General features: G+C 38.0%; 2 protein-coding genes across 2 annotated transcripts in view; one reads left to right on the plus strand and one right to left on the minus strand.

The window, feature by feature from the left end:
- The first annotated feature begins 1,397 nt into the window (after positions 1 to 1,397).
- On the plus strand, positions 1,398 to 3,721 carry si:dkey-251i10.1 (uncharacterized protein LOC100038774 homolog). Its single transcript, XM_063485822.1, has 4 exons — positions 1,398 to 1,603; positions 2,451 to 2,937; positions 3,024 to 3,164; positions 3,294 to 3,721. The coding sequence occupies exons 1-4, from the start codon at positions 1,493 to 1,495 to the stop codon at positions 3,449 to 3,451; spliced, it is 897 nt and encodes a 298-aa protein (XP_063341892.1). The 5' UTR covers positions 1,398 to 1,492; the 3' UTR covers positions 3,452 to 3,721.
- A 2,967-nt stretch (positions 3,722 to 6,688) lies between these two features.
- zbtb20 (zinc finger and BTB domain containing 20) overlaps positions 6,689 to 18,896 on the minus strand; it is a 33,587-nt gene continuing 21,379 nt past the window's right edge. Inside the window, exon 4 of the mRNA XM_063488417.1 lies at positions 6,689 to 18,610. Coding sequence (XP_063344487.1) covers positions 18,075 to 18,610 — 536 coding nt within the window. The 3' untranslated portion in view covers positions 6,689 to 18,074. The remainder of the gene's footprint in view (positions 18,611 to 18,896) is intronic.

The raw sequence follows: 18,896 nt of genomic DNA on the forward strand, positions 1-18,896 counted from the left end.
ACTGTAATTAAAAGCAGAGGGATTAATGGATTAATTTACACATCCTGTTTAAATGTATTCTCAAGTGGCAGCAAGAAATACAAGTGGACAGTGACTGGCGTTAAAATGCACATGCAGCCAAACAAGACCAACCACACAGGGCATTTCATAAGGAACTGTAAAAATCACAGGGCAACGCAAGATTTTGAGAAAAAACGAAACATTTTGCCAGGGTGCTTCTAAATTTTGAATAGGCAAATATTTTCTCACAGCAGTACCAAGGGGGTTCATTTAATACGCTGTTAGCCCCTTCACCTTCAGAAGCTGGTCTATGGTAGGAGATGGCTGGACACTGACTGCTGTGCATGGCATGACAGCAGCACCTCCCTGTGGTCAACACTGCACATGAGCCAAGAAACGTGCAGCTCGCAGATCCAAATGCTCAAAATACAGTTAAAAAAATATATGTTCAGTGTTAGTGATGTTATGGTTTTACATAATAATGTCAACAAATCAATAAAATAAAGTCAACAAGTATATTATTCGATGATCTGTGGTTTGAAAGAAAATCAATGGTTTTTATAAATAGTCAGAAAAGCAGAAAAGCCATTAACATAGATAGATAGATAGATAGATAGATAGATAGATAGATAGATAGATAGATAGATATTGTCAGCCATATAAAACTGAGGCCAAGTCTTCTGCCGCCCTCTGGTGTACATATGTGCTCAAGTCTGCTGGATAGATTAAATATCTATTTGCAGCATTGTCACAATGGTGACTCACACACACTCTCACACACCTAAAGATGTGGCTTTCAGAGGGTAGTTGTGGTACCAGCAGTGCAGGTGCAGAAATGAACAAGCATCTAATATCATCCTAGCTGACTCTGCGTAGTACGTGAAGAATTATCTGCAGGCTGGTGCAGTGATTTAACCGTTTAGTGTAAATATGCAGATCAGGGCAAAACTAGAATGTGAAACCTATGTTAATAGAGTCACACGTAACACTGAAAAGGAGTACAGGCTGTGCCAGAGTTGTTTCATAACAGGTAATATGCCGTTAATAATTGTAGGGATTACGCATCTTTAAGGTCCTTGATAGATGAGCCTCACGGTATGATTCACACCACGAATTTGAAACTGTCTCGTTACCCACGATAGTGATTCTGAGCAGGAAGCCAAAAAGGAACGAGAACACGCTCTGTCTCATTTTGGTTTTCGGTCTAAATTAAGGAACTTCACGTGAATTTAATTATAATTCAGGAATTACTCGCCTGGGGTCGAGACAACTACGTAAAGTGACGACAAGACAAGTTGGACAGTTTTATTGGCGGAGCAGCGCGTGACGTGGAGGCTAGTTCTCGTGTAGTATCGCGATCTAATATGTAAAATAAATCCCCGGCGCAGCTACACGATCGGCCATTTTGTCGGTGCAGGCCATCAGCCGCAGAGGGCAGAGGGGCGTATAGTATTTTCTAGTTACCTGAAAGACACATCAAGAACATCGCAATATGAATGATACACTTGTTTCATTCGCCAAGGATTTCTTGGCCGGTGGTATTTCCGCTGCCATCTCCAAAACAGCCGTCGCCCCTATCGAGAGAGTGAAGCTTCTCCTTCAGGTAAAACTCTTTGACTGGCGGAAAGCCGTTAGCCGGCTAGCTTGTGTAATCTTACTCACTGCCATTTAAAATTATTAATCGAATACTAATTGAGTAGCTTGTACTTAAACTAATTGCAGCTTGCTTATTATAATGTTTATGTGGAAACGGTGAAACTATAAAGAGTGACTGCTTCAAGGATTTGAGGTCACCACAGGATGGGGAAATGACCTACACGAGCCCGGCTGCTAACACTAGCTTTATTACACGTTAACCTTAGCCGGCATAGCTAACAAAGGACAAAGTTGTAGTGACACGGGAACACTCTGTACGAACAGCCGGCAAGTCGTCCGGATTATTTAAAGCGCTTGTATCTCAACTGTAGTTAAACGGGGATAACATGATTATAGTATTCTCGGTAAAATTTGGCGGCGTATCATTGTGGTGGCCCATGTACCCCCGGATGTTAACCAGCGTTTAGCGCGACTGCTAAGCTAAAGGCCGGGTGGTAGTCAATCACAGCCAGGTCAGCAGGTTTTACATCCCTTCTTGTTCAGCCTGCACAACGACATTGTATTACACCCTGCATTTAGTGACATTTGTGTTATTTGAGGCTTAGTGTCTGTCTGTGTGAGCATGATTTAATTAATAGATGGTTAACCACGTCCGAATTAACTAGTCAGATTACAATTCAACACGGTAGTCATTATCATTAATTACTGATATCAGTGTAAGGATTTCTCTTGTGGTTCCTGCAATTTTTATAGCTTCAAGGTCACAACAAGGGGACCTTGTCGCTGTAAAATGGTTCCTTAGCTTCCTGATTTTTAACCTCAGTCTGTGTGATTCTCCTTTTCTCTTAATCCAGGTCCAGCATGCCAGTAAGCAGATCACAGCTGACAAGCAGTACAAGGGTATCATGGACTGCGTTGTCCGTATTCCCAAGGAGCAGGGGTTCCTTTCCTTCTGGAGAGGTAACCTTGCCAATGTCATCAGATATTTCCCCACCCAGGCCCTCAACTTTGCCTTCAAGGACAAGTACAAGAAGGTCTTCCTTGATGGCGTCGACAAGCGCACGCAGTTCTGGAGGTACTTTGCTGGCAACCTGGCCTCTGGTGGTGCTGCTGGAGCCACCTCCCTCTGTTTCGTGTACCCCCTTGACTTCGCCCGTACCCGTCTGGCAGCTGATGTGGGAAAGGCAGGAGCCGAGAGAGAGTTCTCAGGTCTGGGTAACTGCCTGATGAAGATCTTCAAGTCTGACGGCTTGAAAGGATTGTACCAGGGCTTCAATGTGTCTGTGCAGGGCATCATTATCTACAGGGCTGCATACTTCGGCATCTATGATACAGCTAAGGGTATGTTTATTTCGCACTGATCATAAAGCGATTCATCTGCATCTATTGGTGTTGTAAATAATTTACCTTTCCTTTTGTGCTTGCAGGAATGCTTCCAGACCCCAAAAACACCCACATTGTGGTGAGCTGGATGATTGCACAGACTGTGACAGCTGTTGCTGGCCTGACCTCATACCCCTTCGATACTGTCCGTAGACGTATGATGATGCAGTCCGGACGTAAAGGAAGTGAGTGTATTTGTAACACGCATCACCTAGACATGAAGAAGTTACAGTTGATCTGTTCTATATTGAGTTTTATTTCATAGCTAACTCTTTTTTTTTTTTTTTTTTTTTTTTTTTTTTCCCCTTCCTTAGCTGAAATCATGTACACCGGGACCATTGATTGCTGGCGCAAGATCGCACGCGATGAGGGTGGTAAGGCTTTCTTCAAGGGAGCCTGGTCCAACGTGCTCAGAGGCATGGGCGGCGCCTTCGTGCTGGTGTTGTACGATGAGCTGAAGAAGGTCATCTAAATCTTCATTGTCACATCACTGTCCAATTTGGCTAAATGTAATAACTTTCCATTTCTACGGACTCTGCGTTCTGCCTTATTTATGGGAACAAACTTCTCACCAATAGTGAGAGATGGCTGTACGTTGTGCATCTTTGATTTTAAAACGTTCCACACCCTGTTTACCAATGTCATTCCTGTTTAAAAAGAAATATGATACCTCCTCCTGTCATTCACTAGGTTTGTATGGTCCCAACTTGAATAAATTTATTCTGGGGAACAAACTAAACAATTTATGTCTACTGTCTCCAATACTGTTATAGCATGGGATGAACACTCACTTGGATAATGAAATGCACGAAGTGGATTACACCCAACGGCTATATTTACTCACGCTTATCTCTCCCTGAGCCTTTCTGCATTTGACCGTGGCCACTTCTAGGATTGTAGAGTAGAATACTTGAGTGTCACCTCCTTTGTTGTGCCACTCAGATTGTTAGTAGCACAATCTATAGCTTGTAAACTGACCTTACTGAGGCTTTATTTCTAGGTTATCTTTCACAGCACATGTAAATTGACAGTATTGCAGTTTTAGTTACTCAAACAGCTGGAAAATGTGAATCTAAAGAGAAATATATAAAATAGAATATATGTAGTTCAAGATATCCCTCTCATTGGATATTCAGTGTCTGAATAAATATTGCTCTTAAATCTAGTAGAACAGAATGACTACCATGCATCCAAGACACCAACTGAATTCAAATCTATTCTCACATCCATCATAAGTTGCTTTGGCGATGTATGAAGTTTGGTTTTGCTTTGTCAACCTAAATAGCAAACATGATTACAAGGCGTGGCGCATGTTAAGTGAGCTGTAAATGACTGGCTAGATGAACATTTGCTTTATTAGTCGTATCTGTAGCCAGGCAGAGTGTTATGGGAGAAATACTTCCTCTACATTTTTCATAAGTAATAAAGCCTATATGACATGCTGTAAATTAACATAGGTATAATTTGATTATATAGATATATAAATTATGAGAGAGAGAGAGTTTAAGGTAAACTTGGCAGGTATGTAAAAAAAAAAAAAAATGGCATGGCTTTTTTTTTTTAACCCAATGAAAAGTCAGATTAAAGATAAGGCAGCGATTAAGAGGCCCTTACACACGCACACACACGCAAGTTTCAAAGTACAATCTGGTTTCTGTCTACTTAGCCCGAAATACTGAATGTGGACAGCAGGGGGCGCCAGTTGCATACAGCGTGAAACTAGATAAGCTCTGCTAAACTGCTCCCACTGAGAGTCTCTTAATGAGGAGTGTCTAAAGCTCAAACAGGCTTTAAATCTTATCAGAATATTATGACAACAAAACAAAGGATCACCCTGACCCAACCGAGATAAACAACCATCACAAACAGCCAGTATTTGCTATATTGGACTTATTACTTCAATACAGCGAAACCTGCTGCCTGTATGGTTCGTTTCAGAAGGTTAAAGAGGCGTTGATGCATTCCAGAGTGATGCTGTGTAACTGTAGCTTGTACTGTAACACTGTAACTTAAATGTTGTTGTTCCTCTATTACATTGTAAAAAAGAAAAAAAAAGTAGTACAACACCTTACAATAAAGCGCACTAAGAGCCTGACAAAGTAAAGGAAGAATATTTGTCCAGTGCATTTAAAATAACAAATGTTAAAGTGTTTATAAAGTTGCTAATAAAGTGGACAGATACAGAACTGTTTGCTCAGTGTCTTAAATCAATTTAAATGAAACCATGTGCATTTTACTTTGCTTTGACGAGAGATTCACCTTTAAATCATTTGAAAATATGAATTAAAAAACCGGCAAATCACTTTCCTGTTTGTATTGAGAGCATGGGTGTAGCCATATAAAGAAAGGGAATGATTTGCCAAGGCAGTAGAGCTATGTTTGTCCTATACAAGTTTATTCTGCAGTCATAAACACCAATAACGTATGCATCTGAATAAAATGCATACAGTACACATTATCTTCCTTGCCTTCTCCCTGTCTGCTCTTGCTGGGTAATGTTTTTGCCAGATCACACCTGTCATATTATCCATTCTTTAGACATCTGCTAATCTGTTAATGAGTATTATTGAAGCGCATGGTTGGCATTTGTTTTTTCTTTAACTTTGCTTGTGGAAATAAGGAGCACTGTTTGCAGCACATAGCTCTAATCTGAATATCAATAAAAGCTCATATTGATCTTGTTCGGGTTGCTCTCCGTCCACACACACAGTATGTTAATCAGTGTAAAAAGCCCCAGAGCAAACCATGTTTGATATGGCCGTATCTGAGAATCATCTGCGGCCTTGCGCAGCCACGTGCTGTACTTTGCAGCAGCTCGGGGGTAAAAACGCACACCTAACAACGGGACACACCTGCTCTTTGGTTCCTGCTGAAATCATCTCTGTAGCTCTTTCCACATTGGTCGTGCCAGTTTCCTCCCACAGTCTAAACACTTGTGAGTCAAGTGGACTGTACTCTTGAATTGTCTGTAGGTGTGAAGTACGACTGCGACTGTTTATTAATCATTGTTAGATTTGTAACCAACTGACAGCTTGTCCGGGGTGTTCCCTGCCTTCTGCACAGTGCATTCTGGGATACATTCCAGCCTGTTGTTCATTATCTCGTCACTTCCAACTGTGTTTGGAATCAACACGCACCACAACACACCAGGCTAATATTATTTATGAGCTTAATTTTAGCTACGACGGGTAATTTATTCGAATAAATTGACTCCGAGCATTTCATCTATATGTCTATCTGGTTTTAAGGATTAACTGGATGTTAGTACTTTGTGGCAGCGCAGTTGGGAAATGTGAGTTCTATTATTATTATTATTATTATTATTATTATTACTACACAGGCATTCATTCACAAGAAAATGTCCAAAGATAAAAGAGCACAAAAAGAAAACAGCAACAAGACTTTCTGTGAAGTACAGGAAAGTACTAGTTTTTATTCCTTCATAATCAAACTTCACAAACAGCTTGAACTTGTACAATACCTCAGAGAGTGAAAATTACAAAAAAAGTGCTGGTAACATTTACAAAAATCATCCTTACTTAGCAACAATCAGTTTATTCTTCCACACTTTTTTTAGTCTTTTGTATTAAGGCTTAATACTTCTGTATAAAGTATATGCAAGATAAGTCTTCACAGTTTTTCGAAAAAAGTCACAATATTATGTAACATAATGAAGCTTTTACGGCTATTTTCTTTATAATAACAAATACACATCACTGGTAAATATATGTGAAATACAGGGCTTATTGTAAAATGGCAAGTAATGATACTGTTTGCTGAGATAAATTGATTCCACACACTGTTATAGGAAAGTTCTGACATACCCTTGCTATAACTGGAGGAGGAGGAGAGAAAAAAATATGATAAGCATAAACACTTGGGAGATCGCCTCCAAACTTTGGCACATCCCATGAAACAATTTCACAAAGAATGAGATTTATTTTTGAAATCATACATATGGAAGAATAGTTAAACTGGCATAAAGTGAAAACATGCTGTGTAGTAAGGTGCTAAAATCAGAGATATTACACTGCCAGCCTTTTTTTTTTTTCCTTTTTTACCCCACATGGACTGACATGAATAAGGTGCATTTGTAAGACTCAAAAGCATGATGTAGGCCTTTCTTAGATGTCAACGAAATATGTAATAAATACAAGTCTTCAAAAACGACCTAAATGAATTTGACCAATAGTCTCGAGGCGACCTCGTATACTCATGCGTTCCCATGGATTCAGAAAAATGAATATCTCTTCTGCAGTTGTGTAACTCTAACTGTGGCATGTGAAAGTAAAAGCTGTATTGTATCGGTACAATGGTATGTGTTATTTGATATTTTTTTTGTGTTGTTTTTTCTGTTTTTGTTTCGTTTTACCTTTAACTGTTGTGAAAAACTGGATGAGTAAGGAGATGGAATTTGAAAACTAAATGCGAAACTAAGCCAAGATATATTCACAAGATCCTCTAAGCTGCACTGGTTTACAGGTCAACAGATGAGAGCTCTAGCCCTAGACTTACCAATTTCACCCTCATGCATACTGTACGGTTAAAGTGACGCAACAAGCTTGCTTAAATAGTCTACATCACAAAAAGCAATTTGGTTTTAGTGCAAACACAATTGGCTGGCTTCAGCTTCTCAATAATAACAAGCTCACCAAGGAGATTACAAGAAGGCACATACTTATGCTTCCTCTAACACGCAACAAATTTAGACAAACCGCAACATCTTTCAACAACACCACAAAGCGGTGAAAACAGGAAAGCTACTACATCCAGATAAAATGGTGACGTTTTGCTCTTTGTGAATTTTTGAAAAATTTACACTTATTTATCAGAAAAATATAGTGACGTTCGGGCCGATCGCTAATGCTGTCGGTAAATGACACTAATTGAAAATGACGTATGATACATTTTGGTGGCTTCTCTACATAAGCAGCCAATGATGGTGCGTTCATTGACGAAAAGAAGAACAAAAAAGAAAAAAAAGAGATGCATTTTGGATTTTCGTTTTTTCATTATTGTTTCGTTTTAAAGCATTTTTTTTTTTTCTGTAACATCCCAGAAAAATATCACTCAAAGTTTTTAAGGGAAAGGTGTGCACGACGGTGGACAGCTGGGTTTCTCTTTTGGCATTTGTGTTTATTTCTAAACATGTTGGCTGTGTGATGAAGACGACTGACTCGTGGTGAACGATTCCATCCCTCATAACATCCCTACTCTCACTTCGGATCTGTAAGAGCTGCTTGATTTGTCCAAAACAATCACAGGAGGAAACAACAGTTTTAATGCCCCTCAAATCTGGACACTAATATTCAGGGTACTGCTGGGTAAATTTAACATAAAAAAAAGGAGAAGAAGAAGAAGGAAAAAGGGGCGAGGGGAGAAAAAACAGAACCCTGCTACAAACAGCAATATATGGATGTCATGTGCATTTAAAAAACCAATTCTGTACCTTTGAATACAAAAAAAAACAAAGTAAAACACGTCAAATATCACCATTTACTCAGCATTCCCATGGTGGGGACAAGCGTCCCATACTATGGTTCAAATATGTGTCGTGTGAATTATATTGCTTTTGATAGAATAAGACCAAAATCAGTCTAGTGCAAATCTCTTATCTGGTTTGAGAAGTGGTGGTAGGTGTAATGAGAGGCAACTGTTAAATCTGCTCTACATATCGGGTGATTCTGACAACTACTTAGCTGTGAAGTGGTATCCCTTTATGAATTTTCTTTTCCAGAAAAGAAAGACAAATCTGTCACCAGTCTATGCCATAACAACAATTTTGAAGGACATCCCTAATAAATAGTTCCTATTAAATATATATATATATATTTATATATAACCCATCACCTACTGAATGCAATTAACCAGCACAAAAGGAAATATGGTAACTCCTTATATCCAAATAACTCCTATTTTGATCGGGAGGATGGCGGCCATGTTACTCACCCTCCCGTGTACAGCGGGGGGAGGGTGTGCTTTGTCTGTCAGCTCACATCGGTGCTAACGGGTGTTGCCTGTGCAGTTATGTCTGTCAAATACATCTCTCAACTTGGAAATGTTGGAAAACTCACTCCAGTCCAGTGTTTGACAAATCATATTATAAAAACATCCTTGCACATACATTTAAAAAAAAAGAAAAAAGAAAAAAAACTTTATCCCCTATTTCAAAACAGCAGTCAATACATTTCATACAAGCTTGTTTCATAACAACAATAATAACAACATACAAACCAACTTGGAGCATAAATTATCAAAAACAAACTGAACACATTACTGCAGCATATATTTCAGGGTTGCTTAGTTGTGATGTTAACTAACTTTACTACAACAGCTCCACTTCTGCCAAGTTCATAACTATATAAGAGATGTCATTTTTTTTCTTTTTTTTATGAAGGGAAATAGTAAAATCAAAAGCTAACATAGGCAAAAAAAAAAAAAAAAAAAAAAGCCTGACAAAATATACACATATTTATAACCACATCTCAAATTTCAACTCATGTGCATGTTTACAAAAGCATCTAGGTACATGATATGACAGCAAAAAGCCTGAAAGCACGATGGAAGAAGAAAAATCAAAATCAAACCTAAGCTGCTTTTTAAAAAGGGTGCGTGTAATTTTGGATTTTAAATGTTAATATTTTCGGCCCAGGTTTTGATTTAAAAAAAAAAAAAAACCCTGCCTGAATTACAGTAATTCAATTTCCTATTTTGAATACACAGGATGAACAAATACAGCAGATTTTACCCAGATTTGGACCTCATAGTTATAAAACTAATTGTTGCCAAATGATTTACATTTGCTATTACAAAAATATACTCTTTTTTCCCCTCTTTTTTTGAATCACTTTGATAAATAATACCTAATCACATCGCGATGTTGAAATCCATCTTACAGTTTGGTTTGAATTTACTTTTGTTGCGCAGTGACAGCTGGCTTTGTAGCCTTTCTTTCAGCGAACATTAAGGTCGATTTGTTAATAGGTGACAAGCACCTAAACTAGATTTGAGTTGCTGAGACTTAAAGTTGTGTATAATTTTTTTTTTCCATTTTTTTTTTTTGGCTTAATAAACAACTTACAAATATGTGCAAACTTAACATCTTGGTCCATCTCAAGTATAAATGGCTGAATGTACTCTTAAGTTACAATGTCAGATTAGTTACTAGGGACAGCCTTAAATATATTAAACACAATCCAATGTGAAGGTGAAAAGGTGTACACTGATTTGCTAAATGTGTGTATAGAAGACGTAACCAATGATTATTATGTTTTGCCAGAGGAACAATGCAACATTTACAATCTTATACATGTTTTAACATGCAATAGTTTACATCACAGCTATTGTGTCAGATTCATTTTTATGTTTTGTTGCATTTCTTATTTTTAAAAAAAGAAAATCTATTTTGGTCTACAATAGGCAAATTAACACAACCACAAAACTATAAACAAGTGACATAACGTATATGCATTTTCACAAGCACCCTGCCATGAGATTAAAAACAAAGAAAATCAATCATATTAATATTAATATTAATAATAGTAATAATAATAATAACGGTGGCAATCTAGCCCAATTGTAGGAACCCCACACACATTATAAAGAAATATTAATTTCTTCAAAAACTTAAAATTGTCCTAACCTTTTCTTTGGTTTGTTTGTTTTATTTAACTTCTAATGATTACCATGGCCCCGTTTTGCTAATTACCCCTACCTGCCCATTTTATGAAGATACAGTGCTGAAATTTTTCATCTAAGTCTTCAGTGATGGCAGACCACGAGCTGGCCGAGACCACGGCCAACATCACGGCAAGGAACCTCGACTTTTTTTCCTTTTTTTTTTAATGTCTCTGCACTATTAAAGAGTGACCTACACAGAGAGAGAGGCAGAACGATAGCATAGTGTATATGTTGTCTATAAAACCAGTCCGCACAAGCGTTAGCTGTGGTCAGAGCTTATAAGGGTTTGTGATCTCATGGCAAAGTTTGAAATAAATGTCGAGATGAGATCTAAAAAATTTTTTTAAGAAATAAATAAATGAAATGGGATCATTTTTAGGGAAATGTAAATTTTTGCTAAACTTGTGATAAGCAAGTTTGCTACCACACGGTCGGCGGATTTGTAAAAACGATTAAGTGCTGGGAATTCTCCTTAATGTTTGGTTTGAGTTGGAATGTGCTGCTCTTGAACAGGAATGCATGTTTTTAGTTAACGCTGCTGCACACTTTTTAACCTAATCGTCTCATCCAGCTGAACTAAGCCAAAAAGACTAGAGTGACTGAGAATACAAAGAGGCTCAGTGTTTATTCTTCAGAGTCCAAGTCCCCTCATCAGTGTGATAAAGAAAAGATACTGAATGCGTGTTATCGAGGGACTCGATAACAAAGTACTCCCCCACTGAAAAAAAACAAAAAAGCTGTGTAGACAGGACTGCATGCTTTATTTGGACTGTTCGATGGTAGTTACCTGAAGATGGTGTTTTATTTTTAAAACAACACATCTGGGGTAGAGTAATAACTGCATGTTCGGAGAATAGTAAATATAATCTAGATATTGTAATAGCTTAGTATAGCTGTGTCTACTTGAAAATCTGAACAGCTGCTTCATTATGTCTGTAAAACCCTTAAATTTCAAACACAACGGATGCTGTTTCTGAGGATGTCATAGTGTGATGGTTGAATGACAGGGACTAGCTATATCACATTGCCTATATTTGTGATGCTTCGTTTTAACAGTAAATGTCTATGAAACTAAGTGTATATTTGTTAATCATAGCTGTTTTCTCCTAATTTAATTGAAAACTATGCATTATGGAGGATTCAAAGATTCAAAATAAAGGCAATCACTTTCTTTTGGCATGCTGCATTTAATGTTATAAAATGTTTCGCATTTAAGAAAAAAATGAAGTTTTTTTTTTCTTCTTTATATTTGTCTGCTTCCCTCTTACTCTTAGAATTTAAAGTCTCCCCTCATCCTCCCCAAATTTGGCACCGTAACTAGGATGGAGAAGGTTAGAGAGAAAACTGTGGTAATTAGTCCACAGGGGACAAAATAATAAGCCATCACAAAACCTTTTATCTCAGAGCCACTCGGTCCTGAAACTTGATTTGTGGTTTTTCATTCTGCCGTATTTTTCTCTTAGTTTTTGTTCATCCAAGCACCTAAAGACTGCTGTTCAGGGAAGAGCTGTTTATCTGTAGCCAAAACTTTCAATTTGGCATCTCATTTTTTATTTCCAAATTGCGGTGATAAAAACCGGCCAGTCTAATGTTTAATAACCATTTTCTTTTCTCTTTTTTTTTAACCACATTGCTCGTTGCTTGCCCTTTACGATTCCAAGCTGCACATAAATAACAAGGCTGTAAGATAAGATAAAACTTTAATGATCATTGTGGGGAAATTGGGCATTGGCTTGCATTTGGACGGGCCTGCCATCAAGGTCAAAGCACGCCTGGTGTGATTTGCACACAGTGTACTTTGGAGCCAACTAGGAACCTTAAAGCAGCTTTCAGATCCTACAGACTGCAAACCATTTCATTCATGTAATCTCAGAGGAGGCAACTACTGGCATTCCCATAGATGTTATTGTAATATGAAAAATGCAACGGCCATAATGACCAACAAAGAGAATCAAAAATATTCAACGATTCAACTTGGTTTTTTTTGTTCGTTTAAACTTCACCTCTTCTGGCTGATGTGTGGCTCCCCCTGCTGTTCACAAAATGCCACTGCCCTTTCTCCCCAAACATACAGTACAGTACAGTATATGGCTTGTTTGCAAATGTGAAAAACTGAAAAAAAAAAAAAAAAAAAAAGCCTCATCTATGACAGAGAGCAATGTGACAGGAAAACAAAATGGCTATCCAGTATTAGGATTTCATATTTTAATTTCCAACTGCCATCTAAACCAACCAATCAAAGGCGTGCGCGATTGCATTTTAAATCTTTTCATCCTCCAAACTGTATACATGTACGTTTAAAAAATAAAACTAGCTGATGTAGTCTTTACTGTATATGAATAGAACATTTCAGGTATTTAAAGGGTTCTCTTATGCACTCACAACCACCAGGTTTTTAGCAGTAATAGTATAAATAGTCTATTTTTCATTAGTCCACTGTGTATATTCTGTATTTGTGCAACGTAGGAGAGAAAAACTATGAATATTCTGTATAGTTGCTGTATGTACTGATAGGCACTTGATAGGCGTACTCCCTATATCACACAAGGTATTGTATATTCTAGCTGCAATTTTATCAAACTATCTGAAAATGTATTCTTTATCTGTGTGGAGATGGTGATACTTAAAATATATATAGTTTATTTGTAAGAAGTTATCTATTTCATTCTTATGTGTACTGTAGAAGGACAAAAAAAGCAACGAAAAGAATAAAAAAGCTGTTAAGTATTATATGAATGCGTTCATGTGTTTTCTACTTTTGTGACTTTATTCGCGCCTAAATAAAAGAAATCTGACTTAAAATGTGTGGAGACAGACTTAAAGACAAACAGGAAGACAGACACATGCTTATCAGAATAAAATGAACCTGTTCCTTACTCAGTATCACCCTCACCATTACTATCTTCCATTTCCTTGTTTTCAACTAAATGCAAAGCGTATATGCATATATATAATACACTGTGAAAAATAACCGACTATTCTTTATTCAGTCGCGCGAAGCTATGTATGTATAAACAACACCACTATGACCACCAGAAAAAAGCAGAAGGAACTCCGAAATAAAGAAGTATAACAATGAATTAAACTTACTGCAAGAAGGACAACAATGTACTGTAGACCCTGTGTCTCTACACTACGATAAACAAAACATAAACAGGAATATATCTGAAACACAATACAAACAGCTGCAGGCTCAAGACTAGTATCTACTTTTCAATATGTTTTGTTCAGGAAAATATGCGTACACTTTGCAAACATAAAGTCTAGTCTAACAACTAGAAGAAGCACGATTGAGATAAGGACTTTTTTTTTTCTGGATAATGTTGCAACTTTTCAACAATTTTTGACTTGGGGTTTTTTGGGGTTTTTTTTTTTTTTGCAACACTGAGAAAAGAGAATTAAGCACCACCACGAGTATCTGAAGCAGTATAAGGAATATATAGCTATGGACAGTGAAGAGCGTGTGATGCTAATGCGACAGGGGACAGAGGGGGAGGAAGCCTGGGTATGCTCTAAGCACGTTATAACACACTGGAGAGAAGGTGCTTCCCCTTCCGAGCCTGGTCTGCTATCAAACACCTTATGATACAAGAAGTCAACTGACGACGGGACGAGTTATTTAGCCCTCATCCAGATAACGTTGAGATTGGCTACTTTTGTTATTCCAAAAGAAGTGATAGAGAGAAACGATTGATAGTGAACTTGTGAAATCAAATATTTGGAGGAGAAAAGGAAAAGAAAACCAACATCAAGCTACTTAACCTACTATTTAGACCAATGATACCACAAAGCTGGTTGTACTCATCTAGCTACAGTCAATAGTGCATTTGATATACGTGTTTACACAAAATATGTAAAAATTTCGGTGCCATGAAGGAATGCTAGATTACTGAATACACACGTTACACTGAAACGATTTCATTAATGTCTCTGCCTTTGCTGTTAAAGAAGTGATGATGTTAGTTTGGCAGTGTTTATTTGGTACTGAACAGACAACAAACACCAACATCATGAGCTGTGCGCCATACGTGTGGCAATACTGTTGGAAAGAGATCTCGGCAGTTGCTTACATATTTCTATTTAGTGCATTGTCTGTTAAGGCATGAGATTACCCTCCACGTGCTGTGTAGAGACAAATATAGCACTAGCATGCAGCAATATTGCCATCCTGGCAACAACAGCTACAAACAGGAACCATGTAGTTTAGGCTTATATGCACACCGTAAGAGACGGGCCCAATCAAATGTTAAATAATGTGCTACTTTTACTGAGGACTAACCTCACGGCTTTTCAGTGTATTTCTAAAGTGTGGCCGATTTTTTTTATAATTTTTTTTATTTCAGTTTCAGACCAGGAGAATCCAGAATCCCGACATCACCGGGTCTCACGTGTTCGTCACTTGACTTCATCTGAAACCGACTCGGCAGTGATGTGAAATCTAGTAGCAATTATATGAAATTTAGCATCAAAAATGCTTGACACAACTTCTCCAATCTGGTACAGTGAAGTCAACAGTACTTGACCTAAGCTTGAGTAAAATCCTCCGAACAACTGTTACAGGTGCCTTATTAGCCCAAAAGGTTTGGAGAGCTGCTTCTCATAGTACCTGCGCTGCATATTGCAAAGGAAGCCCTACAGTTCAGATATTCCACTTATCAACATTTTGATTAGGCTATATACCACACACAGACACTCACAGACATACGGACACTAAGGAAGGGACACAACTGTGTACGACTGACGGACAGATATCAAAGAAGCCGCATTCCATCACCTCCCCTACACCTTTAAACCCCACAGAAAAAAGTTGTTCTAGGACACATACCATTTATGTTACACACACACACTTTATAAATGTTTTATTATTAATAATATAATAATAGTTATTATTATTTTTTACCTCCGCCAACAGCGTCGGACGGGAGTTTGTTTATTATTACTGTCGTTGTTGCACTGTTAATGTTGTTTGGCTTGGATGTTTCTCATAGGAAAATTCTGCTCTGTTACTAAAGAAATGCAGTTGAATAAAACTGTTACAGGGAGCTGACTCCATAGAAGAGTGAATTCAAAGGTTAAAACATAGATGAGCACACATAATGGTACAGGTTTAAATAAAAACAGGTGCTTGCATTAACACGGCACAAGTATATATACTGTAGGTAACTGCAAGCAATAACAAAAGCCAAGAATCGCTGAAGTACTTAATGAAGAAATTGAAACAAAGCTATTCTATTACATGTGAACTCTACAACCAAATGTTAGATTTAAAGAAAAAAAATCCTCTTTTCTAAAACTATAATATCTCTGTTAACAGTAGTGCACTTATTGGTTTAAGCAGTGCAACATATATGCAAGAAAATAATGCAGTCCACTTATCAAGATTTTTTAAAAAAAAAAGTTGTTTTTTTTTTCCTTTGAAATTGAATAAAAGAAAATCATAGTTCATTTAAGGAAAATGATTAAATATCAAGCACAGGCATTTTAAGAAAATGTGCAAAGTAGCACTTTTTTTTTAAAAAAATCGACAGCGAGTCTTTTTAAGACCCCCGTATGCAGTTAGTTATTCTTTTAATAATACAACTACGAAAGCGTTTGCTCACATAAATGAGCAAATCCTTCAGATTGCAGTTGCAGGCAGTTGCGTGCGTGCGTCTGTGTGTGCGTGTGTGTGTGTGTGTGTGTGTCCGAGTGTATGTGTGTGTGTGTCTGTGTGTGTCCTATTTTGGATAAAAAGCAATAAAAACAAAAAAAAAGAATTGAAATATCAGAAATGAGCCTTAAGTGATGTGATGCAGGGATGACAACTTGCACACACTAGCTTCCAAATCTATTCTGTACATGCTGTGTCTAGGTTTTAGAAAAATTAGGAATGTATGCTATTGTCTACAAAGTCCATTTGCAACTTGTGGTATACCATGAAACAGTGTGATAGCAATCAGTCAGTGGAGCTACTTGTTTTGCTTTCAGACTGTATTTCCTTTCAAAACACTGCACGCTATTTGAGCCTTCAGGGAGAGCTAGGACATGAAAAGCAATGCATTTAGCTCCCATCTGCTGAAATAGCTTTGCAATACCATTAAACAGGTTATACAGGTGCTCTGTGATCAGGGGTGACGTTTCCTTTAATTTCAAATTTGATTCAAATTAAATGATCCACTCCTAAACAACACTGTTTCAATCAACAACTAGCCTAACCCCTCCCCGATATTCAAATTCAATTATCAAATTAAAACCACATCGGCTACTCAATAACAACGATAGTTGAAGTGACAAATCTTTGTTTGTTTGTTTTTTAATCTATATCCCATAACAGTCAGGTGCAAGTTGAGGAGCAGCAATTATGAAGGAGAGAGTTTAGTCGCATATTCCAACCTGCCAAAACTATGAGCGTGAAAGGCTAAATAAAAACCGTCAGCAAAAACAATCTTTCTTTTTTTCTTATGTTTTGACATGGAAGAGGTCTAATAGCCTTAACAGTCTTTTGAAGATATTAGTGGCAGTGTATGCAAATGAGTTAAACTCCAAACTTCAGAAAAAAAGAAACAGATTTTTGCTCAAATACTGTCTCATCAACACACCGTAATTTAGTCATCTTTACCATCAGAATGCATGGACAATAATTATAAAGCATGTGAGAAATATCTGCCCCCGTCACCGCTGACGAGGGTGTTACATTTCAGGACAATGATTGAAATTGGTACCTTGACAATGGCTGCATTATAATCCCTTAATACAATAGGAATAAATAAAACCCAGTGTCAAATTAACTACTCTCCTTTTTTTTTTATTTCATATAAGAAGGCAATCTTGTGACCATCAGTATTTTTAGAGGGAATATGTAGCCCAACCCCAGGTGTTTTTTTTTTTCTTATTATTGTTGTTGTAAATTATACCACAGTAAGCTTGGACATCTAAAGTTTCCAAACTGGTCAATATGGGTTCACAACTGCCATGATATATATTTCATGGCAATGTACACACACACACACACATACACACACACACACGATAACGCACACACACGCACACACTTGGATAAACAGACAGGCAAATGCACGAACGTTCAAACATGTATATTCATTCAGACATGTCGACACAAAAGGTGTGTTTGTGTGTATGTGTTTCTTTCGTAGGCCTTTCGGTAGTGTTCAACACATAAATCAGTATTTTAGGAAAGCATACATTTAGAGGCCTGTAGTTAGGATCCATCCAGTAGATCAATATCAAACTACTAAGCCTTAAGGCCACCATCTTTTTTTTTCTTTTAGAATAACAGAAAAAAAAAATCTTTTTTTTTGGGAAACTTAATGTGCCAGTGTCTATACTCATTACTCTTCATACCTCAAAATAAGAAAAGGAAAATCTAGTGCCATTTTATTTGTCATTCTTTTTGAAAGAAGTTTATCTAGTTGTACTTATCCATCGGAGACATGCATTCGCATGTGGTCATTGAAGTGCTCCATTTGGTCAAACTTGGCAGGGCAGACGGAGCATACGTAGGTGGTCCCTTCTTGGCAGCTCGCTTCTGCAGCTACACCCACTCCTGTTCCAACCCCAGCCCCTACTCCAGCACCTCCACTTACTGGCATGGCGAGGGCAACCACCCCAGCTCCGGGCTCAGGGACAGCCATAGGCATGGGAATGGAGACAGGACCCGGGGTAACTGCACTCCCTGACAGCCCAGTGATGGCGCTGGCTGTGCTGTGCAGGGCCATGTGCCTCTCCAGCAGGGTCTTGTGTGAGAACTTCTTCTTGCAGATGTAGCACTCATAGGACTTCTCTCCACGGTGCAGCCGCATGTGGACGTTGAGAGAGCTCTTCTGGGTGAAGCGCTTGTTGCAGATGCTGCACTGGTAGGCCCGCACCCCCGTGTGTGTCACCATATGTTTTATTAAGTAATCCTTCAGGGAGAAAGAGCGCCAGCAGATGCTGCATTGATGAGGCTTCTCACCTGGATGTGCATGCAAGACAAAAGCATTAAGGAGGGTGGGGGGAAAAAGGGGGAAGAAAGTTGTGGATTAGGTTAGGAATATGGACAAGATGGGTGTCAAAAAATCACTACTAAACATTTTAAATGATTAAAATCTCATAATGTATCTCCAGACCAGGCGCACGTGAAATTACTGAATGGTGAAAGAAAAATTGATTCGAGGGAAAATTCTTATAACTCTAACCCTTCTCACCCTTTCTCTGGTTTCTTTCTCTGAGGCTAATTTAGCTCCATCTGTTTATCACAT

The sequence above is a fragment of the Pelmatolapia mariae genome, linkage group LG10_11, assembly GCF_036321145.2.
Source record: "Pelmatolapia mariae isolate MD_Pm_ZW linkage group LG10_11, Pm_UMD_F_2, whole genome shotgun sequence".
NCBI lineage: Eukaryota > Metazoa > Chordata > Actinopteri > Cichliformes > Cichlidae > Pelmatolapia > Pelmatolapia mariae.

Bases quoted from the DNA above. Each gene is read 5' to 3' on its own strand.
- si:dkey-251i10.1 (XM_063485822.1), top strand. From the start codon at position 1,493: ATGAATGATACACTTGTTTCATTCGCCAAGGATTTCTTGGCCGGTGGT. The intron at 2,938-3,023 runs GTATGTTTATTT...TTGTGCTTGCAG, and splicing joins CATCTATGATACAGCTAAGG to GAATGCTTCCAGACCCCAAA. The intron at 3,165-3,293 runs GTGAGTGTATTT...CCCCTTCCTTAG, and splicing joins GCAGTCCGGACGTAAAGGAA to CTGAAATCATGTACACCGGG.